Source organism: Eleutherodactylus coqui, chromosome 7 (assembly GCF_035609145.1).
Source record: "Eleutherodactylus coqui strain aEleCoq1 chromosome 7, aEleCoq1.hap1, whole genome shotgun sequence".
In the NCBI taxonomy this organism is placed as follows: Eukaryota; Metazoa; Chordata; class Amphibia; order Anura; family Eleutherodactylidae; genus Eleutherodactylus; species Eleutherodactylus coqui.
In genome coordinates this window covers 102465366-102491188 of record NC_089843.1, presented here as the reverse complement: position 1 = coordinate 102491188, position 25823 = coordinate 102465366, and the positions used below count along the sequence as shown (strand labels likewise).

Below are 25823 nucleotides of genomic sequence, written 5' to 3'. Positions count from 1 at the left end.
AGACAGAAACCTCTTCCCACTATGCTGTCAATAATGGCGACCTTGTCTTAAAAAAGAGGGTAGATCACTCTTCGAGGTGATAGAAAGAATGGGCAACCAGTATGTGGAGGACCCATAGGTGCAAGAAGGATGGAACGTTGGGAGGTACTGGGTACTACCGGGCTAAATATACACCATACTAATGAGGTGGGTGTGCTAGAAAGTGAAATAGACTAAAGGAAAAAAGACTGGGGATATGGTGGAACCTTGTGTAGGCTTCTTCTCTTTCTGGCACATGGACCATTATGGAAGACGCTTGTTGCCTCGAAATTTATCTAGTGTGCTGGTTGTACCTTTAATAGAGAAGTCTGGTTTAATTTCTGACTCTGTGTTTATTCCTGAATATTTAACCTTAACCCCAGTCTTTTTCCGCTTTTGGCCTTTTCTGTAATGAAGACCAGGCATCTTAAAGGGGTTGTCTGATTGCTATTTGAAATTTTAGTGTCAGGTGTAGATATGTTAAAATAACAAATCCGGCAGTAATTACCCATCCTCAACCTCAGCGATCCAGTATTGCAGCCCCACAGTCCTTCTGGTTTGTTGCAAAACGGGCAACACATGACCGCTACAGCCAATCAGAAGGTGCAGCATCACTGCTCCGTACTCCTGGCTTCATGGCACACAGGATGTGAGTGCTGATGCCAGGAGGATGGGAAGTGATGCTGCAGCCTCTGATTGCTTGCAGAGGTCACATGGTGTTTATTTCACAACAAAGATCTGGAGGACCACAGGACTGCACTGTTGGATCGCCAGACTAAGGATGGGTAATTACTGATGGATTTGTTATTTTAACACATCTGCACCTGACATTCAAATTTCATATAGTAACCAGACAACCCCTATAAGGGCTCACACCCACGGGTGATTTATTCTCTCTTGCACTTAAAATCCCCACCTCCTGAAAGGGCTGTGCTGATTGGCTGAGCACTCAGCCAATTACAGCCAGCACTCAGCCAATCAGCACAGCTCTTTCAGGAGGTGGGGATTTCTAAATCCCCGCCTGCTGAAAATGCTGGACAGCAGTGCAGGAGAGCTGTCCGTAGGACACATCTGAGAGGTGTGTAAACTTTTTTTTTTTTTTTTTTACCAGCTAATGATGATTTTTCAGGGAAGGGCTTATGTTCCAAGCCCTTCCCCAAAAACCATACTGCGGGGGCTGTCACAAACCACTGCTTTCAATGGGGCTGGCAGCAGCGCTGAGCCCATTGAAAGCAATGGGATAGCATGCTGGACTTCTGCCACAGCTGTCACAGCTGTCACAGCTGTGGCAGAAGTCCGCGGTATGCTCCCTATGTTCTCAATGAGGCTAACGCTGCTGCCGCTGGCCCCATTGAGAACACTAGAGATATTACAGTGTTTTTCTTGTGCTGCGAGTGTTTTCATTTGCTCTCGCAGCGCAAGAGAGAATAAATCGCCAGTGGGTGTGAGCCCTTAGGCTCGGATCCCACTTGTATTCAGGGATTTTCATCAAGCTTTCTGGTATTTTTAATGGAAACTGAATAGCGCATTTGTTATCAAATATGCTTGAAGCCCATTACCAGGTGACCCCTTTATAGTCAATGGAGTCTATCAGTGTCCATTTGGATTAGTTGGAAGATTGGTTCATCACAACAGTCATGGCTTCGTTGTAAATGGAAGCTAAGATGCTAATATGGACAGAACCTTAATAATGCTTTTGTTTGTGAAACCCAAACCCCTCCGCTCTCTTCAGATGAAGACGAAGAAACTGACTTGTGTTCCTCTAGTAGAGTTCTACAAGATTGTCTGTTTTGGGAGTCCTGCAGATTAAGACATCGCTAAATGTATTCTGTCTGTTTTTGTACCATTTATTTCTATGCTTGATGTCCTTTTAAAGCAATCCCGGTAATGGTATATGCGGCATACTGTTACAGTTTAGCGTGGTGCTTCGCTCAGCCCCACCACGGAGATGTTGTCAGGAAATGACCCTAGTACATGGGGCATTTATGGCTACACAGCTGTTCTGTAAAAGACGTATAGATGTTTTAGTGTTATCCATAGGAAATATAATTTTCTCAAGCAAAATCCTTGGCGTCCAACTAGCTGCACTTTAAACGTTCTCAAGGTCACTCGCGAGGCTCGAAGAGATCTATTGAACAGACGATAAATCTTTCTAAACCTCACTTAAACTGAGCTTATTGACAAGCTTATAGTCATTTCTATATAAAGCAAAAAGTCTTCAAGAGACACATTTTATGTTCCCACTCTGTGGAAGATTCATCTGCCATTAGCATATCGTAATATGGCATTGCGGCTTATTGAGGGACTTTACGTCAGCTCTAAGGCCAAATCGACACCAGCGTCTTTGCATGTGCATTAGCGCACTCTAACTTTGTGCACACAATACACAGCAAATAGAAACAATTGATTTCCAAAAGTCTCCACAGAAGTCAATGCGGATGCGCAAATGCATGCAAAATACGCTAAGATATGCGTGAACACTGCATAATTGCGCAGGAAAAAGAACATATCTGGAGCTCATTCGATTATTTAGTCATTTCAATCAGTGCATATTTTTTGCTGCACGCAAACGCCATGAGCATGCGAAAAGTACAGTAAAATATGCTGATGCGTGGGCAAAACAGAATTGTTCGCTCTGCAAAAATGCTACGCTCATGTGCGCGCCAATAGACGTACACTCATCTGGCCTAAGAGATGGAGTCTGGAGTACTAGATGGCTTTGTCCTAAAAGGACAGCTTAGTTTGTGCTGAAAAGTTCTAAAACAAATCAACCACATAGAATCTCCAGTGATATGCACTTGAAATAAATGAAATATCAATACATCATTTACATTCCGCAGCCTTGTCCTTGTGTGCAGTGGTGTTACCTTGACTGCTTTCTATTATATTCAGTATATAACACTACCATCAGATCCGCACTCTACAACTTAGCGAGACATGTGACAACTTTTTATATTCCTCATCTGTAAATTTTTCCTCGCACAATTTCATGCACTGCAGTTTCAAACACTCTAGGAGGGATAATTATCTATGCCCATCCCAGTCTTCTTGGTTCATAAAAATAATACTAAAACTTTCATAAGCACACATGCAGAGTAATAGATGAAGGCAGCAGGGGAAAAACACTGTGCCATATAAAGATACAGAATCAGAGTCTGTACAGTGATGGGTAGCAACCACTATTGGAATTAGAATGGCTGCCAATATTGGTTTTGTTCAGTATATGAAGCAATTCGAAAAAAGCTAAAATCTTCACATTAATGTCCCGTTTAGATGGAATAATTATCGTTCAGAAAATCGTTCAAACGGGCCCGACTGAATAACGATCTTGAGTTTAAACGCTAGCAAACTGCTGCACGACAAATGAGGATCGCAAGATTCTTGCCCGTCGTTCAGTTTCAGTCGGCTGAGAAACCAGCACTGCTTTGTGCACTTCTGGTGTAGTTTAAACATTGTCATTCAGTTTTTCACAAAGGAATGTGAAAGACTGAACAACTAGTGCAGAAGAACTGCACGATTCTCAACAGGAACTGGGCAGTTTAAACAGGTTACATGAGCGCAAACGAGAATAGTGTAAAAGGCCCATAAGACGTCTGTGTGACTCATTTGCATTTACAGTTCTAACCTACAGTATGATATTCTCTAACATTAGTGTCCTATCTGTTGAATAGCTTGACAAAGGGCCTTATCTGTAGAATACAAGCATTAAAGGGGGTTCACCACCAAAGACATTTATCCTCTACTCACAGCTAGGGCATTAATGTCTGATTGCTGGGGGTCTGACCACTGAGACCCCAGAAACTATGCCCATACATGCCCCTGTGAATGAAGTTGTGGTGCGCATGCTTTGCCGTTGTGCCATTTACTTCTATAGGACAAGCACAGTCTCTGTCCATGCCATAAAAGTGAATAGAGGAGTGGTAACACATATGCACTGCAGTTCCATTCACAGAGGCATTTGAGAGTGCCATTCTCGAGATCGCTGGAGGTTGCAGTGGTCACTCCCCCAGCAATCAGACATGTCTTTGGTGGAAAACCTCTTTTGAGCTATTCATACACATTAGAGAGCTGCCTGCTAAATGACTTCATTCGACCAACAGCTATCTTGATCAATACTCCCATACACATGCATGCTTAACCAAGAGTGGAAGTGGTTCGAATATAGAGAGGAGAGAAAGCCACGGTAAGACCTGTCTGGCAGCGGCTTATATCCCAAGAACAAAAGGATCGGGCAATTACGTAATTGAAATGCTGGATCCTAGATTCTTAACTCTCCCAATACCTGACATTGGAGACCACTATACACATTAGATGATCAGCTGGTTATGCTGATATTCATGGGCTTGGTTGATTACCATTTAATATGCCTGGCCATCCTCTTCTATGTGATAGTTGATGCCGAGATGTCTTTTCTACCGTTGACTGGCACATTTGCTTATTTTTATATCACAGAAGAGCAAATAGTGAGGTTTTCTTTAGGCTGAAAGCTTCTTTAAGACAGTAACACAAATAACTGGAGTTCATCATCTTACAAAAGTTTATGATAAACCAGGTTTAATAATAGCCAATGTAGAAGACATTCTAACCATAGCTGAATTCCTGCGTGGTTAGAAAATTCCATTCTAGTTCTTTTTCATCATGTTTCAATAGACATTAAATACAAATACACTGTAAGTATTCTGTCCCTGACCAGCATCCAATGTAACATAACATACAAGCGCATTAACATACTTGAATGAGAATGGAATTGATGCCTAAGAATGTGAAGAGCTGTAGACACAATGGCGGTTTGTTATACTGTATTTTTACGCAACATCTAAGTGGAAAACGGTACTAAATAATTCTTGTTTCTTTTTTCCCTCAGTCACGTAAATCCCAGACCCAACTCAGTATTTAAATTTGCCTATAGCAGCAAAGGGATTTTATTTCCTGGATTTCCTTTATATAATTATTCCTGATATACCTAGTAGACACGATCGTCTGCTGATAAAAGAGACTAGAAAATGCACAGATATTGCTGGTTTAGCTGGGAGCACGAATAACTGTCCAAATGTTTTGCCTAAAGCCCAGAAGCAATTAGGAAACATCCTGACAACAAATCCAGACAGACTCATTACTCATGATTTACAAATACTTTCCTGAGGACTAAAAAACACGTTTCGGACGTGTGTTTAGAAGCCTGAGGGCATAACTGGGGCACGCAAGATTTCTCTAAATTAAATGGTAAGTGGTTGGTTTTAGAACACACAGAGATATGCAGGAAATTTAATAGGTTCCACAGTGCACAGATTTGCACCCATTTTGGGCATTTTGTATATGATAATAATACTAATTATTCTCTATTTGAGAGTCAGTATTGCGTGTCACCAAAGGTTTCTGATAAGAGACTGCTCTTCTCTCCAAGTTGTGGTGCTACAATTTATGTCCCAAAAACTTTTTGGCCTTGGCTTAGTTCCAGTCATGATTGTTATAATTGGCTGTTGACTGTCTACTGGGGTGTAAAACAAAGTTTAGAAAAATTGGTGGTTTACACAGCCAGTGGTATATGGCTTGATGTTTGGGTATGATTAGGAAACTGTTGTGTACTGCAACTAAACCTAAGCTTAAAGATCTTCAAGTTGCTTCAATCATATTAATTACCCCATACAAGACTTTGAAGCCTAACTATATTTCGAGACTACAAGAACTGCCTAGTAATAGTAGTAAACCCATAGCCCTATGCCACATGCCTGTATTATTCTCCATCTCACCCCTGTCCCCAATTGTCAGTGCCTACCTTCCCGGTATATGTAGTGTTCAGGTACCTTTTGATCATTGCCATCATAGGCAGTTCTGAACAGTTTAACTACTAGTGACCACAGCTATTGTTTCTGTTATGTATAGACAGTGTGGTCACGATACAAGAAGTCATTGACAGCTGGGGAGAAGGAGGCCATCAGACCATGCAGAAGGGAGAATATGATTGGAAAACGCACAACAACATGCTGCAAGGTATTTTATTGTTATTAGATTACAGAAAAAACACCGAATAGCACAGATATGTTACATTTTATCTTCGGGAACTTTGCATGAATCTACAATTTTAAACTGTTAACTACTAGAGATGAGCGAACGTACTCGTCCGAGCTTGATATTCGTGCGAATATTAGGGTGTTCGGGATGCTCGTTACTCTTAACGAGTACCACGCGGTGTTCGGGTTACTTTCACTTTCCTCTCTGAGACGTTAGCGCGCTTTTTTGGCCAATTGAAAGACAGGGAAGGCATTACAACTTCCCCCTGCAACGTTTAAGCCCTATACCACCCCCCTGCTGTGAGTGGCTGGGGAGATAAGGTGTCACCCGAGTATTGAAATCTGCCCTTCCCGCGGCTCGCTACGGATGTATTCTGACATTATTTCAGGGAAAGTGGTATCGTGTTGGAGCTGCTATAGGGAGAGTGTTAGGTGTATTGTAGGCTTCAAGAACCCCAACGGTCCTTCTAAAGGCCATAAATCGTCTCTATATGCGCTCAGTGGGGCCGGCGGCAGCAGCGCCGACCCCATTGAGAACATATAGAAGACAAATCCTTCTTTTCTGCCACAGCTGTAACAGCTGTAGCAGAGAAGAACCATGTTTGCCCATTGAATTCAATGGAACCAGCAATACAGCAGGTTCCACTGAATGCAATGGGCTGCCGGCGATCGCAGGATGAATGGTCGGGAAGGGGTTAAATATATAACCCCTTCCCTGCAATTCATCCAGAAATGTGATACACTAAAAATATATACCGGCGTATAAGGCGACGGGGCGTATAAGACGACCCCCCAACTGTCACCTTATACGCCGGCAATACAGTGGAGCAAAGAATAAAAAGCATTACTCACTTCTTCAGACGATCTGCGCCGCTCCTGTAGACTGTCACTCCTTCCTGGTGTTCTGCGGTGCTCCTGCAGGCTGTCGCTCCCTCCTGGTTCCCGGCAGAGCATTGCTTTCTCTACGAAAGGCTTTAAATCCACGCCTCCAGAAACACATGTGCCTTCAGCCAATCACAGCCAATGACAGTGATGTCATTGAATTGCTGTGATTGGCTGTGTTTCTGGAGGCGGGGATTTCAAGCCTTTCATAGAGAAAGCTTTAGTCCGTGGACCAGGAAGGAGTGACAGTCTGCAGGAGCGGCGCAGATCGTCTGAAGAAGTAAGTAATGCTTTTTATTCTTTGCTCCACTGTATTGCCGGCGTATAAGGTGACAGTTGGGGGGTCGTCTTATACGCCCCGTCGCCTTATACGCCGGTATATATTTTTAGTGTATCACATTTCTGGATGAATTGCAGGGAAGGGGTTATATATTTAACCCCTTCCCGACCATTCATCCTGCGATCGCGGGCAGCCCATTGCATTCAGTGGAACCTGCTGTATTGCTGGCTCCATTGAATTCAATGGGCTAACATCGTTCTTCTCTGCTACAGCTGTTACAGCTGTGCCAGAGGAGAACGATCTTTACGCTGACAGTGCGGGGGGGGGGGGGGGCCCACTCTTGCCGCTATTGTGGCTTAATAGTGGGACCTGTGAACTTGAGATGCAGCCCAACATGTAGCCCCTCGCCTGCCCTATCCGTTGCTGTGTCGTTCCCATCACCTTCTTGAATTGCCCAGATTTTCACACATGAAAACCTTAGCGAGCATCGGCGAAATACAAAAATGCTCCGGTCGCCCGTTGACTTCAATGGGGTTCGTTACTCGAAACGAACCCTCGAGCATTGCGAAAATTTCGTGCCGAGTAACGAGCACCCGAGCATTTTGGTGTTCGCTCATCTCTATTAACTACCTGTAGAACTTCCAATTCAATAACGTTAGAGAACATAATTTAGTAAGAGAGGAGATTTTCAAAGGAGTTATCCAACTGTGGAATATTTTTGAAAATGTGTTGAAGCAATAAAAGAAGCTTGATTTTACCAATTTCCTGTTTTCCCCAGAAATGCAGTCCCATTGTTCTTCCCGTCTTTATTTAAGAACTGCTACCAATCTGTGCAATCTACCTACGTCTGACAATCTGTGCCATTATTGTGATATCATGGCTCTTAGCATCGGAATAGTGATGCTGGTAGCACAGCACAGTTTTAACACATTTGCAGTCATTTTTTTAAAAATATTCCACACTTAGACAAGTCCTTTAACTTCTGCAACAGTTGTAGTATACATAACTAGGTCTGGGCTGGGATGGTTCCTTGCTAAAGATGTCTACTTGTTTCATCCTCATATTCAGTCATTGGTGGGATGCAGCTCTAATTTCTCCCTCTCCTGTTGTCTGAGATTGCATGTTGTGAGTGTAAGGGGATATGAATTGGGAAATATATAGTATGACACAACACTCAATACTGCACTAGTATTACACCAGTGACTGCCCATACTCTGAGAAGACTGACAATATTCGTTTTGTAAAGGCTTATCGATGGACAAAAAAAACAAAAAAACATTGGCTACACAAAATCCTTGGTTAAACTACATCTAAGGTACATCTACAGCTGAGTGATTTTCATTATTTTTCTAATGAGAGGTACAATATGCTCTAATAATACATGGTTCATATACGCTTATTTATATAAGCCAAAACATCCTTAATGTCATAGTTTGGAGCCATATTTTTGGACTGTTGTGTAGTCCATATATTTGCTGCCAAAAACAGTAATGAATCTCATTAGAGGGGAGCAGTAAACATCTCCAGTAAGGGATTAATTCCTATTTTTGACAGGTAATATAGGATCCGCATTGGAAGTTGAAGACAAGTTAGGGTAGACTATGTCTGCTTTGTAGAGCTTTTAAATCTTAAGCTAATCTTTGAAAGTATCTAGCCTAGAGGCTGTGGTAAGGAGAAAAGTATTGAGCAGCAAAATTAGAGTTAATGGGGTATTCCTATCGCAGATATTTATGGTATTTGCACATAATATGCCATAAATGTCTGATAGATGTGGATTTCACCTTTGGGACCCACACCTATCTATGTAACGGGGTTCCTCTAACCCTTGTCTTGCCTATACTATGACTGCTGCTACCAAAAAGGTGGTCAGAATTGCATAACAGCTGAGCTGGCTGTGCTTATCTGTTTCTTATCATAGAAGTAAATGGAAGGTATGGAAACAGCATAGAATGGCAAGCTCCAACATCCAGCCTGAAATATGTTCAAGGCATACTGGGAATTGTAGCCTCCCTGTGAAGTGTGCAGGTGGGGCATGGACCTCCGGGATAGTCACAGAATGCTGGTGCTGGAGACTTGGAAAGTTTTCTTACAACTTTTTACTCAACAAACTAAAACATTTATCATGGAGAAGGAATCAACTGCCTGGTTCAGCCACAAAGGGGCAGTATTAATACTTCAGTAATATACAAAGTAACAGAAGATTAGCCTTCTCCAGCAGCTGCATTACAAGAAATTGGCAAGGTTAGTGTTCACAAATTGATGACATCGTTTTAATCTTCCTGATCACAATTTTTCCCAGTCTCTTGATGCTCAGTCCATGGTCCCCAACTGTCTCAGACACTTGCCTGTAGCCCCTGTCACAGTCTTGACTGATTTTGCTCCTCAACTGTTACGTACTTGTTTCTCAGTCTCAATCTCCTGCCCTTCTGACCTGTTTGGCTATATCACTCTACTGAGGAGAAGGTACAGATAGCAAGAGCATATGCCTGACGGTGGCTCCAACACCAGCTAACCCTCCTGGGTTACTGTATCACTCACTTGTTAGCAGTTCTCCCACTGACGCTCTGACTGCCCACAATTAACTCTAACTGACACCACTATTGGTGGGAGAACTACTTTATAATATAAATTCTCCACAATCCACATGAGCAACACAATGTGTCCATACCCTTGTGTTTACATGCTGTTAGAGGCTAACTGCATCAACTTTCCCAGCAATCATGGTGTCTAGTGCTGTTATTTACCTAAGACATATTGGAAAAGACACAGGTGACTGATGCAACTTGAGAACCATTGCACCCCACAACATGACATGAGTCTCTGTCATGGAACATTGCAAAAAGCAGAATACACAGGTTAGAAACATTAGGCTATTTCTCCAGAACTCTAACTGCAAAAAAAACAAACTCAAAGAAAATATATCATGGCATATCAAAGCCTAAGAACTCCAAACTCTTATCCCATAAGGACTCTTCCACTCCATACGTCACCACTTCTGAACATCCAGTGTTACAGAACACTGCATTGAAGTGTAACGGCACTACTAGAATCACATGAGGATTGCTGCTAGGTGGATGCTCTCCAGCTGCTTGCTATATAGTAGATCTTATGCGGTCTATTAATCCCAATGAATGCTAACTAGAGATGAGCGAGTATACTCGCTAAGGCTAACTACTCGAACGAGTAGTGCCTTAGCCGAGTATCCTCCCGCTCGTCTCTAAAGATTCGAGGGTCAGCGGGGGCGGGGAGCAGTGGAGGAGACCGGGGAGGAACAGAGGGGAGATCTCTCTCTCCCTCTCCCCCCCCCCCCACTCCCCCCTGTTCACCGCCGCAACTCACCTCTCACTCGCGCCGGCATCCGAATCTTTAGAGACGAGCGGGAGGATATTCGGCTAAGGCACTACTCGCTCGAGTAGTTAGCCTTAGCGAGTATACTCGCTCATCTCTAATGCTAACCTAGCATTTCACCTGACTCCAAGATACCAGATTGGTAATAAAGCCTTAACACCCAAGCAAAACACTTAGTATATTACTTTGTAATAGTTCTGTTGTTTGGGAGCTAGGCTCCATCCCATATCCAAAAGCGTCAAATGCATGAATGTTGTCTTTAGCTGTGTTGCCCAGTCCTTGAGGCCAGGCTCACGCGAACAGGTCGGATTCTGCATGCGGATATCCGCTGCAGAAGACCTGTGATCCACTGTGGAAAGTAATTGTAAACGATCGTGGATACGTGCGATCTTCCGTGCATATCATCCACCCGAAAATGTGCAAGCAGGGGATGACATTAGAACATGGCCCAGGCAACCACCCAGGCGAAAATTCATTCAATATTTTTTTATCTTGTGTCCATCCAGGCTTTCCTATATTTTCTCATAGCTAATTTCGAGCAATTCCGCCTCGTATGGGCTGCGGTACACTTGAATCAATTGGCTTCAATTCTGTGCGGAATCCGCATTAAAATAGAGCATGCTGCCATTTTACTTCTGCTTGAGGAATACGCAATTCGTACCCGTGTGTGTGAATGCAAATTTGAAAATGCATGCTTTCAATGCAGGCGTTTTGCCGCAGTTCTTCCACGCGGACGGCGATCGCGGAATCTGCAATTCAAATCCCTTTGTGTGAGACCAGCTTTACTTTCCTATATCTGGACTTGTAATTACAGGCGTTTCTACATTAGTATTATCTTTCTATTTCAACTAAGAAATAATAGGACTTTTTACATGTAGGGGAACGCAGTGAGATTTAACTAATCAAGGATGAATTGCTGTAGTTAGCTGTTTCCTTCTACAAACGCGCATTATACCGAAAGGGTTGCCTCTAATAAGAAAGGTGTAAATCACATGTAGGTCTTTAAGTTTCCAGTTTGCTGCCTTTCCAATGTGTTGTCAAACAGCTATTAACAGGTTACGCCGTAGCGAAGTATGAGAGATGTTCTGTACCGTGAGCCGGCCAGCTGTAAAAATGGGAACTGAAGTCAGATAATTAGAGGAAAAGACATGTACTTAATGTACATTTTCTGCGAGTGTATATGTCATTCTCTGCCGGCTGGCCTTTAAATGTTCTCTAAGCCTGTATTTTTTTCTTGATTGAACACAAGTCGTACTTATTATCTAGCTCAGCATTTTTTTTCTGAAGCCATTTGGGTCTTTTTTTTTTTTTTTCGAAATCCCTTTGCTGCCACTGAAATAGAAAGGCCAGCCTGTTTTGAAGCCATGTGACAAAGTAGGGGTTTGGGCAATCAGCATTAATTATGGGCTAACTTGTGGTAAAATGACAGGTCTGAACTAAAATATTACAAAGATGCTGTAAGCTTGAATGCTTTCTATTGAATCAGCCATACAGGGTCAAGTGGAATGAAGAAGCTCTCCGCCACTCCCTTTCCTGAAATGAAAAGGCTGCATTAGTCTGTGAGACAGCAATCACTGGATGTGTTTTTGTTTCAAAAACTAAATGCAATATCAATTCCAAATCACGTGGCCCGGCCAATAGCTCCCACGGGGATCGGAGGAAGTCTGCTTTCAAGCTCATAAAATTAAAGCAATTTCAGTGCAACTAATTGTACATCAATAAATCAAAGCCTGTAGACCTGTCTGTATAACTCTGGTGTTTTATGTTTTGGGCCGTGCTTTGCTAGGGATATATCCTATACCAGGTTTGTACAAGAGACAGACATAGTCATCTGACCTCAAAGACAATACCAGATGTTATGAATTGATATCTGAGAATAATTCTATTGCACAGTGGATTTGATAATATATAGAGGTGTCACAAGTTTGAGTACCTTTCGCAAACCGCTACACAATACAAAAAGAGTAACTAATAAGTATAAATGTTTCTCTGGTTTTATACTTCAGGCTTTTATCGAATGACTTCGTTCGTAATGACCCTGACTTTATGTAGTTTTGGGATTAGGTAAGAACAAATGTAGAAGTAATGGAAAAACGTATTGCCCTTCGTTAGATTTCATCCTGAATATAGGAAAAAGCAACTATGCTTTTCAGTTCTACCAATTTCTTTGTGAGGTCAGAGGCTGAAAGGATAAAACAGTCTATAGAACTCCAAAAGGGACGTAGCCTATAACCCATCACAATCCATAGTCAAAGAAGGACATAAAATAGTTATACATACATCAAATACAGTGTAGATGCAATGTGAATACCATAGGGTGTTGACTACACTGCTCCAAATCCAAAGCAACCGATAGACCATCCATAGTACATAATTGAGCAAACAAAGCCCAGATATTTATGAGGATGTTACTTGTACTGTAAAATAGGCAAATCTAGACAAAAAAATAGTTTTAAAGGGCTATTCCAGTGACTACACATGATAGGGGATAAATAGCTGATCAGTGATTGCCAGAACTGGCAAAATGATTGGAGTGGTAGCGCACATGCTCAGCCACCGCTCCATTCATTTCTGTGAGAGCTCCGGAGATTGCCAAGTGCTTGACGCCCACTGATCAGCTTTTCTACCCAAGCCTCCAACTTATCCAGATCCATTTGAAACCACATTATATCCTGTCTTGTGTTCTTCACTTTAGATCGTTTTGGATCATCTGTAAATTTTAATATTTTACTGCACAAACTTTCTACCAGGTCATTATTAAATATATAAAAAAATAGGGCCCAAAACTGAACTTTGTGGTACCCCAGTAGTAATGGTCACCCAATCAGAGTGTGTACCATTAATAACCATACTCTGCTTTCTATAACTGACCTGTTACTCAACAACTTACACACATTCTCACCCAGACCAAACATTCTCATTTTATATACCAACCTTTTATGCGGCACAGTATCAAATGCTTTGGAAAAGTCCAGATACACAAGATGCAATGACTCTCCCCGGTCCAGTCTAGAACTTACCTCCTCATAAAAGCTGATCAGGTTGGTTTGATAGGAGTGACCCCTCATAAACCTGTGCTGATATGGAGTTATACAACTATTTTCCTTTAGGTACTCCAGGATAGCATCTCTTAGAAACCCTTCAAACATTTTACCCACAATAGACGTAAGACTTACTGGCCTGTAGTTTCTAGGTTCATTTTTTGACTTCTCTTTGAATATTGGCACAACATTGGCTATGGGTCAATCCAGTGGAACAGACCCCATCACTATAGAGTCCTTAAATATTACAAATGACGTTTGTCCTAGGTGGCAAGTGGATTAACTATTATATCTAGCCTTTCATGTCAACACAAGGTTAAAATACAGTAACCTGGAGATCTGCAGTATAATAAATGATATGCCTGAGAAAGAACTTGGATCAATTGGAAGATTTGGCGCTCTTTTATGTTCCTCTACAGCAGCATCTCTTTAGGGTCTTTTTTTATTTTACCCTTGTATTGATGCATTCAACTGGCCTCTTCCTGGAGAGAAGCTGGAGACAAGGAGCACCGACACAAATACAACCATGTTTAATGCTTATAGGGGTTTTACTAAGGTTGACTTTTATCACCTATCCACTGTTGAGACCCCCAATGATCCTGAGAACAGCAGTCCTGTGTTCACTTCTCCTCCTTACTGAGGGCTCATTTCACCCCTGCAATGAGGAAATGGAATGAAGCAGTCGTTGAGCATGCACAATGCTGCTCCATTCATTTCAATGGGGCTCAATAAATTAGCAAAGTACAAGCACTTGACTACAGTATCTCCAGTAGTCACCTTGAAGATTAATGGAGTGGCATCACGCATACATGACCATCGCTCCATTCAGTCTCCACCTCATTGCTGGCGATGCAGTAAGCCCACAGTGAGGAAGAGAAGGGTGCTATAGGCTCCTGTTGCTGGGATTGGTGGAGGTCACAGAGGTGAGACTCCCACTGATCAGACTCATATCATGTATTCTATGCATAAGTGATAAAAGTCAACTTTGAGAATACCCCTGTAATACTGGTTGTGCTGATCTGCCCAACAACAAGTAACCCCTGCTAACCTCTTGAAGAAAAAATGTATTCATTGTGCCAAGTAAAATATACAACTTGCATTATTGAGATACAGCAACTTCAAACCACCAGAAATCACCAGCCTGAACCACAAGCCATTATATTTATTTAGAGCTGTCTGGCCAAAGCAAGTTGGATATTATATGGAATGCTGGATAATATGCTTTCAACACCCTCCATAAACCCACAGAACACTTAGAGTGATTTCACACATAGCTTTTGTAAAAACATTGTGTTTTTGTTGCTTTCTTGCTGCTTTATTGTATGTTAATAGGAAGTTATGAAATGACTTTTTTTGCCATTCTTCCTCACTTTGGATGTGTTTTTTTTTAAATGATCTTTGCTTCATGCTTTAGATGTGGCTTTTTTTAAAGCCCTTTTTCATAGTCTTTTCTATAGGATGAAAACTATCTGGAAAAAAACTTTTAAAAATGCATGAAGTTCAGAACGCTTTTTTTTTCTGGCCCAAGAAGCATAGACCATGGCTACTTTTTACAAGTTCCTCTCATGCTGTAAAGCTGTATTTATCTATATCCAGAAATGCATCATCCATAAGCCGAGGTAAGAACTTTGCCTCAGGCAACATCCTTCCTTGACTGCAATGGGGCAGCATTTTGGCAGGTACAGCCTTGACCTCTCGGTTCCTGGTTTGTAGAAGGGGGTGGCGGATGCTCATTTTCACTTTCTGCCTTAAACAAGAACAATGCTAGAAGCACCCATCAAAATATCAGCTCTGCACTGGATAGAAGCATCTTATATTTGGAGAGATTCATATATTTATCGCGGTTGGAACAATTGTTTCAAAAACTCCCTATGTCAAAACAATACAGGGCTTAATACATATGCCGGAGCGCCTCTAACAAGTGTGAGTCTAGCTATCAGCTATCATAGCAAGGCAGCTCTTTCTCTGACAGCGAAAAGTTTATCTAAGTGCTATTATCAAAAGTTCTACTAGCAAGCACACTTTACTGAACAATATATGTACAATTGCATGCCAACCGTGCTCAAAGGCCTGATTTTGAAATGTTATTAAGCAAATTCTAGACTATACAATACAATTCAGGAGGATTGAAGATGTTGTTTAATTGGAATTCATCTCTATGTTTTTAATTAGAATTGCCGAGTTCTCTTTATTTCAGCCGGAGGGTCTTATATCGCTATGCATAAGTGGCTGGAGTGAATAGATATTATGCAAGTTAATACTGTAAATGTCCCTCCTTTATTATCACCTGCTAAGCCTCAGCATGAGCATCTTACTTCTTCTACTGTCCAGAAATAATTGGAAGAAAAAGCTAATTTACCACATTGAGGGCAATCAGCAGATCATAGGAAAATCTATGACATGATTGTTAGGGTTTGTACATTTTGACATCTAAATTTGTCATTATAGTACATCTCAACTGCCTATACAAACATTCGAGTTCATTTAGTGGAATCACCAGGACTCCTCCGCAGGTTACTGTAGCACAATGGGTAATTGCACATTATTACTATGCAATTAACATATATAGTTTTAGAGTCTTATAGAAAGCTACGATTTAATCTTAGAATGTGCTGCAACAGTCTTTTAATGTACTGTATTTAGTAAAGAACATAATATTAAGGGCCTCTTGGGTGCAACTCGGCCACACGGCAAGTGTTGGATACCTTACTGGGATGGACTGAGTATATCCGTATATTATATGATTTCAATGGGCACTGCATGATGCTTCAATATCTTCATATCCATTAAGGGTGGATATGTACATAACCCCCAGTCATAAATCACAACACCCAACTGTGACTCTTCCTCGGCCAGTCACCTACAGTCCAAATGGAAAATATACTGGCCCATGTTTATTTATTTACGCTAGTTTAGATATAAAGAGAGCTTCCAAAATTCACTAGGTCCGGCATTACTAATGTGATGACAGAAGGCTGTTTACCCTGTAACTGGGGCTCCTATATATGCTCCGACTGCAGAGTAATGTTGTAGACTGAAAAATAAATTCCTGTCTCTCACAAATCTATTATGACTAGAGATGAGCGAACGTGCTCGTTTAGCACAATTACTCGATCGAGCATCACTTTTTTTGAGTAACTGCCTACTCAGGCGAAAAGATTCGGGGAGCGGCGGGGGGGGGGCGCCAGGGTGGAGCGGGGGTAGCAGAGGGGAACAGGAGGGAGCTCTCTCTCTTTCCCCCCACTCATCCCCGCAACCATCCGCTCACCCCCGGCACCCCCCAAATCTTTCTGCCCGATTTGGCAGTTACTCAAAAAAAGCGATGCTCGATCGAGTAATTGCTCTAAACGAGCACGTTCGCTCATCCCTAATTATGACTTCTTGGGGATATATTATGCAACAAGCTAGTGATAAAAAAGGTAACAAAATATTAAACAAAAAGTTCACAAAAAGTTTGTTTTTTAAATATGAAACACAATTACCTGCACATACATTACATAAAAACTAGAGATGAGCGAGCACGCTCGGATAAAGCAGTTACTTGAGCGAGCATCGCCCTTCTCGAGTAACTGCTTACTGGTCTGAGCATGCTTGGGGGGGCAGCAGGGTGAGTGGCGGGCGGTAGCGGGGGGGAGAGAGATCTCTCTCACTCTCCCCCCTCTACTCCCTGCCGCTCCCCCCCCCCCCCACACCCAAGCATGCTCGGACCAGTAAGCAGTTACTCGAGAAGACCGATGCTCGCTGAAGTAACTGCTTCATCCGAGCGTGCTCGCTCATCTCTAATCAAAACCAAAATGGCTACACTTACTTGGTACCAACATAACTGTAAGAACTGGAAACACTAACAGCGTATTTAGTATGAAATATATGCGGTATAAAGATAAACCAAAAAATGCCTAAAATCATTACTACATTTGCTCCATAAAAATTATATAAATTACAAAGTAATTTGTGTGTGCCACAAAACAATACTAAAAAAGGAAAATCATTTCTCCTGCCTAGAACAAGGCCTTATACATCATACCAGTAAATGAAAAAACTTTTTTTTAAGTTATAACTGATGAAATGCAAAGGCAAAAATTAAAAAAAAAAAACAGGAGTTCATTGCTGATTTTGCAGTGAAAAAGGGTCAAATCCTTTTTTTGACTCCACATATATAATAGAGATGGCCATTTTGTATATCTAATAGATTTTAGTCACTGATCTCGTACTTCACCTGTTAGTTACTAAGCTGCACACCTCTAACATTCTTTCCACAAGCTGTCAGCCTTTATTTTGTCAAATAACCAGTAGATTGTAACAAATCCAGAAGAATCCTACTTTGTATTTTTGTTTTATTGCGGCAGACTTGGTGACCGGTAAAGCGAGGGCATTGGGTGTGAAGCCCCGTTTTTCTGCCTCTTGCTCATTGACCTCAGACTGCTGAGAAGTCTTTAAGTGTTACTCTTAGTGCTCTCATCACAAGAACATTTTAAACCTCTCTTGGCCTGAAGTCGCCTCTCAGGTTCTCCAGATTCCATTACACGGTTGCACTGCTGGTGATCACATCCCTCAATGTCACTACAATGTTCTGCCGCTGTTTTCTCTGCTGCTGTGGAGAGAACTGACCTGTGAGTGTTGATTGAACCAGAAGGAATGGGACAAAGTCTCTAGCTGACACAAGAAAAAGAACAAGAAATGATTTTGGGAGCAGAGAGGCTAAAATTCATAAACAGAAGGCAACTGACGTGATAATAGACTTGACAAGCCGACCAAAGTTACTTTAAAGTTCTACTGACACACAGGAGGGAGTTACTTTAATGTTACTGTAGAAGTACTACACATAATATGGCCTACATGAACTAAGACTGCGTTATCTTGTGTAAGGACTCATGCGCTAAACCGTATTACTCTGAGGGTGGACGGAGTTGAATTGCATTGCCCATAGGTTTCTAAGGAGCTATACTGTAATTCTGCATCATACTCAGACAAAGGGCGGTATGCTCCATTAAAGCATTATTTAGAAGGACTATAAGGGGGACGTGAAGTGTACTACAGAGCCAAAAGAACTCTTCATGCTTCCCTTCAGTCTTCGTCTGTAGGATGTTTTAGGCGGAGTAGAATGTCAGCCCCATTGGGGAATGGAAGCCATATTAGTGATTGTATGTAGAATATGTTGTCCAATGTACTGATACTATAGTATCGACTTGTGTGCTCATATGTACAAGAACATTTGTGCAATATAGAGATAAAACACAAAAATGAAATTCCAAAGTTCACTCAACCGCTTGGCGCCATCTGCTGTATATTTACAGTGGAAGGCGGTCAGTAGTTTATGTATATTCGATATTTATATTACAGCTGTATATATATATTGCACCTGACACCTTGCTGCAATAGTTGGGACTGGAAAGAACTCTGATCATGCCATTGTAATCCCTTAGATCCTGCTGCCAGTAGCAACTGTAGCATCAAAGTGGTTAGACACAAGTAATATTGGGGAACCTATTCCTATACCATTTCTTTTAGCATTAACATGCTAATTTTGTAAATATAGGACTATACATTTTAAAACCTTTTCTTCACTTTTTCTACACAATGCCCATACTAAGGCAAAAAGGGGAGAATTCAGTAAAGAACTGTATTAAAAAGAGTTCTATAGCCATGACAAAAAAGTTTGGAAGCCAAAGAAAAAAATATAGCCATAAAACTACCAAATCGCTAAAAAGTGGCTGGGCCCTTTCCTTAAAGGGTTAATAGAAGTACTGCAGTGTATTATGCCTGGCAGTGTTATCTCATTAAACACTGCCTTTAGCAATGATCACATGGTAAAAGTCACACTTTGGAGGTCTCCTCTGTGTATCAGGAGGATGAGCTGAGATCTCCTCCATTATAACTGTGTGACAGGAGCCATGTGATCATCATCAATAACTGTGAGAGGAGTGTTTGTGCCCCACTCTAGGTAGTTTCTGTGGTAGGGTCCATGTAACAGCATTACACAGACTGTGAAATCAACTATTTTTATGCATCATAACTCCAAGCAGATCTAAGCTGAACAGAATTGAGATCACGTGACCCTCTGAGTCAAAAGAGGCCAGAAGTTTAAAACAGAAAGAAATAACTAACCAAGGTAACACTAGCTGACTTATATATACAGGGGAGATAGCTGCATAATGAATAAGTTAAAAAAATCACCCTTTAAGATCTATAGGTTGTACGTAGAGATGAGCGAGCACCAAAATGCTCGGGTGCTCGTTACTCGGGATGAAATTTTCGCAATGCTCAAGGGTTCGTTTCGAGTAACGAACCCCATTGAAGTCAATGGGCGACCCGAGCATTTTTGTATATCGCCGATGCTCGCTAAGGATTTTGTTTGTGAAAATCGGGGCAATACAAGAAAGTGATGGGAACGACACAGCAACGGATAGGGCAGGCGAGGGGCTACATGTTGGGCTGCATCTCAAGTTCCCATGTCCCACTATTAAGCCACAATAGCGGCAAGAGTGCCCCCCCCCCCGCACTGTCAGCGTAAAGATCGTTCTCCTCTGCCATAGCTGTAACAGCTGTGGCAGAGAAGAACGATGTTAGCCCATTGAATTCAATGGAGCCAGCAATACAGCAGGTTCCACTGAAAGCAATGGGCTGCCGGCGATCGCGGGATGAATTGTCGGGAAGGGCTTAAATATATAAGCCCTTCCCTGCAATTCATCCAGAAATGTGTTACAATAAAAATATATACCGGCGTATAAGGCGACAGGGCGTATAAGACGACCCCCCAACTGTCACCTTATACGCCGGCAATACAGTGGAGCAAAGAATAAAAATCATTACTCACTTCTTCTGACGTTCTGCGCCGCTCCTGCAGGCTGTCGCTCCCTCCTGGTCCACGGCAGAGCATTGCTTTCTGGACGCAGGGCTTGAAATCCCCGCCTCCAGAAACACAGCCAATCACAGCCATTCAATGACATCATTGTCATTGGCTGTGATTGGCTGAAGGCACGTGTGTTTCTGGAGGCGGGGATTTAAAGCCCTTCGTAGAGAAAGCAATGCTCTGCCGGGAACCAGGAGGGAGCGACAGCCTGCAGCAGCGGCGCAGAACACCAGAAGAAGTGAGTAATGATTTTTATTCTTTGCTCCACTGTATTGCCGGCGTATAAGGTGACAGTTGGGGGGTCGTCTTATACGCCCCGTCACCTTATACGCCAGTATATATTTTTATTGTAACACATTTCTGGATGAATTGCAGGGAAGGGCTTATATATTTAAGCCCTTCCCGACAATTCATCCTGCGCTCGCCGGCAGCCCATTGCTTTTAGTGGAACCTGCTGTATTGCTGGTTCCATTGAATTCAATGGGCAAACATCGTTCTTCTCTGCCACAGCTGTTACAGCTGTGGCAGAGAAGAAGGATTTGTATTCTATATGTTCTCAATGGGGTCGCCGCTGCTGCCGCCGGCCCCATTGAGCGCATATAGAGAAGATTTATGGCCTTAAGAAGGACCGTTGGGGTTCTTGAAACCTAAAATCACTCCTAACGGTCTCCCTATAGCAGCTCCACCAAGATACCACTTTCCCTGAACTAATGTCAGAATGCATCTGTGGCGAGCCGCGGGAGGGGCAGATTTATATACTCGGGTGACACCTAATCTCGCCAGCCACTCACTGCAGGGGGGTGGTATAGGGCTTGAACGTTGCAGGGGGAAGTTGTAATGCCTTCCCTGTCTTTCTATTGGCCAGAAAAGTGCGCAAATTTCTCAGGGAAGAAAATGAAAGTAACTCGAACATCGCGTGGTACTCGTTACGAGTAACGAGCATCTCGAACACCCTAATACTCGAACGAGTATCAAGCTCGGACGAGTATGCTCGCTCATCTCTAGTTGTACGGTATATTGAATATATACCTAAAACATACACCTAAAACACAACTGCAAACAAGATGTATCTGTGCTAAATCAGCTCACACCTATGTGAAAACTACAATAAGGATATTAGGATATTAGGCATATACTGTACATTCATGCCTTTTTATAATTCCATCCTATCGCATATATTCTGCTGGTTGATAGCACTACTTTGAATATTAGAAAAGGTACAAAAGGTACAATAAACGTTGTGTTTACTATTATTATTCTTAGATGTATTTATTGTTATTATTACAAGTCATGTTATCATTATGGTGTATACATTTTTTTTTTCTTTTAGAATCTGTTTTTTTTTCCCTTAGTGAGGGCATATGCACACAGACAATTAAAAAAACTGCGCCTGAGATTCTCAGGCGCAACTCGCATCGGACAGCACCCATCCAAGCACTACCCAATATGCTGAACACTGCATATTAAAATGTGCTGTTCTCTTCCAAAAATTAGGCAAGAATAGGACTTGCTGTGATTTTTTTTTTACTCTGCCTTTAACTCCATGTAAAAAAAGCCCATGTACATAGGCCCTTCACATGAATGGGTGCGATTTCCATCCTGTTTAGGGACCGATTTTTGGGGGGACAGAAAATCAACTGGTGTGCACGTACCCTTAGGGATTGGCCGATGTAGCACCTTAAATAGAACTAATTGGAGAATACCTTTCTTTTCTTATTCAAAGCTTTTTGGAGAATAGTTTTAAATGGTCTTTTACTGTATTTTTAACTACAAATAATCCCCGGTTATCCTCTAAAGAAGTCACAGTGGACAACAAAACTATTTTTCTTTATACGTGATATTTATGTCTAATAGCATTTTAAATGAAATGTCCCAATTCTCTTTAAGAACATCACATGTGCAGCAATATACACAAAAGTAATGTGATCTGTGGGACTCGTTCCGATCCGATAAAGAACACTGCATAAATTAACAATTTAGCTGTGGTGTAATGTTGTTTTTACATCTATTTTTTAAGAAACTAATTTATTTTATTTCAACATTTCACCAATTTTCTAATTAAAAAAACAGCAACGTTCACGTTTACCCATCTACTAATATATCCCAACACGCCCATCCATATTCTAAATCGAAATTCTATGTATTATAACAACATCTGTGCAGTGGATAATTTTCAAAAATCTGATTTATTTATAAAACAAATCACCTATATTAAACTATGAATATGACAACATACATCCCAGGGTGTGCATTGTAAGGATATTACAAGACACGGAGTCTGTGGCCATATACAGGCAGAATACGGCTAATAAGCTGTGTATACAAACATGAAACATTGGGGAAAATTTAGACAAATTGAATTTACCAAAAGTTTTCGATGTGTATTAAATTAAGCTATCGTACATAGGGGGTTTGGGTGTACAGGCTGTCCTGTAGAAAGAACCTTCTCCATGGGAATAGAATTAGTCTGGCTTTGGGTTAGATTGCTTGGCAATTTTTTGATATAAAGAATGTTATAAGTTTGGTGTGTATTTCCCTGTCATCATAATATGGCGGCCAGATGTATTATAAATATGACAAACATGCCATAGTTATTTTCAAGACTACGCTAGCACAGACATCTGTGACAGCTTTACAGTCCCTTGGCTCGAAACCATATGATAGGCCAAATGACAGAGAACAATAATTTTCAGCCCTTAAGTGGAACCAGTCACTAGGTTCACGCTGCCCAAACTACAAGTAGTATGAAATCAGGACAGTATTTATTCTGCAACATTACGGCATTTCAGAAAAAAACTACTTTAACCCTTTGCAATCCAATTTTGCATTCAGGGTTTCCTAGGGGGCTCTCTCTTTCTGACATTATACATTGGCGCCGTCTGCTGGCTAGAGCCAGTAATGCGGTATGGGACATGCTGTGAATCCCCCGGTAACAGGGTGGCCAGTAATACACAGTAAGAATACCCTGCCGGACGTCTTCCGACATCGGAGCTATACAGCCTTCAATCAGTATGTCTTCAGACGTCAGATAGTGGATTGGAAAGGGGTATCGAGCCACCAGAAATGAGGGGGAAGAGTCATGTAGGTGGGGCCCCTTCTTCTTCTCCCTGTCCTGATTAGCTTTAAGGGCTAAAACACATGGGGCACGCGCTAATACGCTTGCCACTACGGAGCATATTGGCGCATGAACCAGGGTTTTTTTTTCCCGGTTGATTCCAACCCTGTGCTGGTTGGCAAAAGTTTGAAAAAAAAGTTTGAAGATAGGTCCTGCCCTATCTTTCTCATACATAGTATTAGCTACATGCGGGGGAGATAGGGCAAGTCCTATCTTTTCTCACACGTACTAGTAATGCGCGAGAATACTGCTAGTGAAAACAGAACCATTGACATCAATGGTTTCGTTTCGTCCCGTTATGCAGTGTTAAGCCCTCACTGCAGCTTTTCCCGTCTGCCTCACTATAACCACATCGATCTGCATGGATGTTAAACCCACCGGACACAGTTTAGTTGTAGCCGTGTTACCATTATCCCACACACAAAGAACATGTTTGCTTATATGATTAAACCCCAGAATAATATCCTAAAATATACAATAAATAGTACAGACAGCGCCATAAATGACATCCTTTGATGTAAACACATGTAAATCTCTTTAACCATTCGCTTTGTTTGCTTCTTCAATCTGCGCGTTCTACTTCAGCTGAATTGCCCACTCTTCACAGACGCGGTTCCACCTGTATTGTTTATAAAGACAAAACAATAAAATAATAGATCAGCCCTACAAAGTGCAAGAACAGCTGATCCGCAGCATTATAGGGGACTGTTTGCTTAGGACTAGAGAAAAACGTGCTGCTGTTTTTCCTGAAGGAGCGAATTAGAGAGATGAAACAATACCTCTGTGGCGCCACCTATTGGAGACCACCAATGTTAGACTCTTTATACAAACCTTGTAACAATGACTGTAAATTGAAAGCCAAGTCAGAATCCATACACAGACAGCTGTTTCGGGGTGTTTGCCCTTGATTTATTTACTTTTAAAATTAAAGATGTTTTTTGAGTTTACTAAGATTTTTAACCTGTTGTTATGACTTTCTGTGTCACAGTTTCTTTACACTTTTAGTTGCTTTCCAGTGGCTTTGGGCAGAGCACCTAGAAGGTGTGAGATTACTTATAAAGCTTATGCATGCTCCTCAGAAAAAATTAGAATTTGCAAATGAGAGATTGGAAAATGCCTCTACAGCGCCACCTGTTAGGAGGCAGCATTCCTGCAAGTCAATGTCAGACCTTTTCACAAGCCTTGTGTGTTAAGAGAACAATTGTTTTTTTAACGACTTAAGATAAGATGACTTGTTGCAGAAAGTTATCACAATCAAGCTAAACTTTGCTCTATTTGTGAATAACTGAGGCAGATCTTATGACTCACATATCAGAATGTACAAACTTCAGGCTTCATTCACATCATACTTAGGGGCTTCATTTGAATGCCAATTTCCATTTAAACCCCATACAAGATAGTGCAGCCTGTTGGAAACCAAACAGACCTCATTATAATCAATGGGTTCATCACCATTCATTTCTGTCATAAAATAGACTCATTTGGTCAGGGAATTCAGCAAGAAAATAGGACCCCCGGCGTTCATGTTAACATAGCCACTAGAGATGAGCAAATGTTTAAAAAGTTTTCTTTGGCTAATTTCATCAAAAAGGTTCAGTCCGAATTAGTTATTACTGAATGTCCCTAAAACTAGTATTGAACTTTGTCCAGGAGCGTGGTGGAGTCACCGTCATCCATGGATGTAGCTGAGTGCGTAGCACTGCTCCCCTGCAGCATTGGGGTTGTAGGTTCAAATCTGACCAAGAACAACATCTACATTGACTTTGAAAATGTCCACACAGATGTTGTCCTTAGTCATATTTCAACCTAGGACTCTGGCACTGCAAGGCAACAGCACCAACCCCTGAGCCACCATACTTCTCTCTCCCTCAAGGAAAAAGAATAAGGCCTCAGTCAGACGAGCATGTTATTTGGCACTCCTATGTGCGTGAAAAAAATGCATTGCACGGATATGCAAAATGAATGTGACCAAAGCTCTGTGATTTTTTTTACATGTGCGCAAAATAGTATGTTCACACAATGTAATTTTGCGCCGCTCGCACGTATACAGAGTGCTGTTCTATCTTTAACACGCAGCGTGGACCTTACAAGCGCGCATTCTAGACACGCATGTCCTATCTTTTGCATGGGCGATTATTTTGCGCCTCTAAAAAACGGACATGTGAACACTTCACAGGAAACCAATGGTTCTAATAGACACGATTTTTTGCCCGGTCATAGGCGCGCAAAATAACACGTTCGTCTGACCGCCTAAGAAACACAAATTGTGTCCTTGGTC

At 41.7% G+C, this 25823-nt stretch overlaps 1 protein-coding gene across 1 annotated transcript in view; it reads left to right on the top strand.

Moving 5' to 3' along the window:
* LOC136573254 (teneurin-3-like) overlaps positions 1 to 14013 on the top strand; it is a 447176-nt gene extending 433163 nt beyond the window's left edge. The window contains exons 6-8 of the mRNA XM_066574553.1: positions 5902 to 6009; positions 12546 to 12603; positions 13896 to 14013. Coding sequence (XP_066430650.1) covers positions 5902 to 6009; positions 12546 to 12603; positions 13896 to 14013 — 284 coding nt within the window. The remainder of the gene's footprint in view (positions 1 to 5901; positions 6010 to 12545; positions 12604 to 13895) is intronic.
* Positions 14014 to 25823: the final 11810 nt, after the last annotated feature.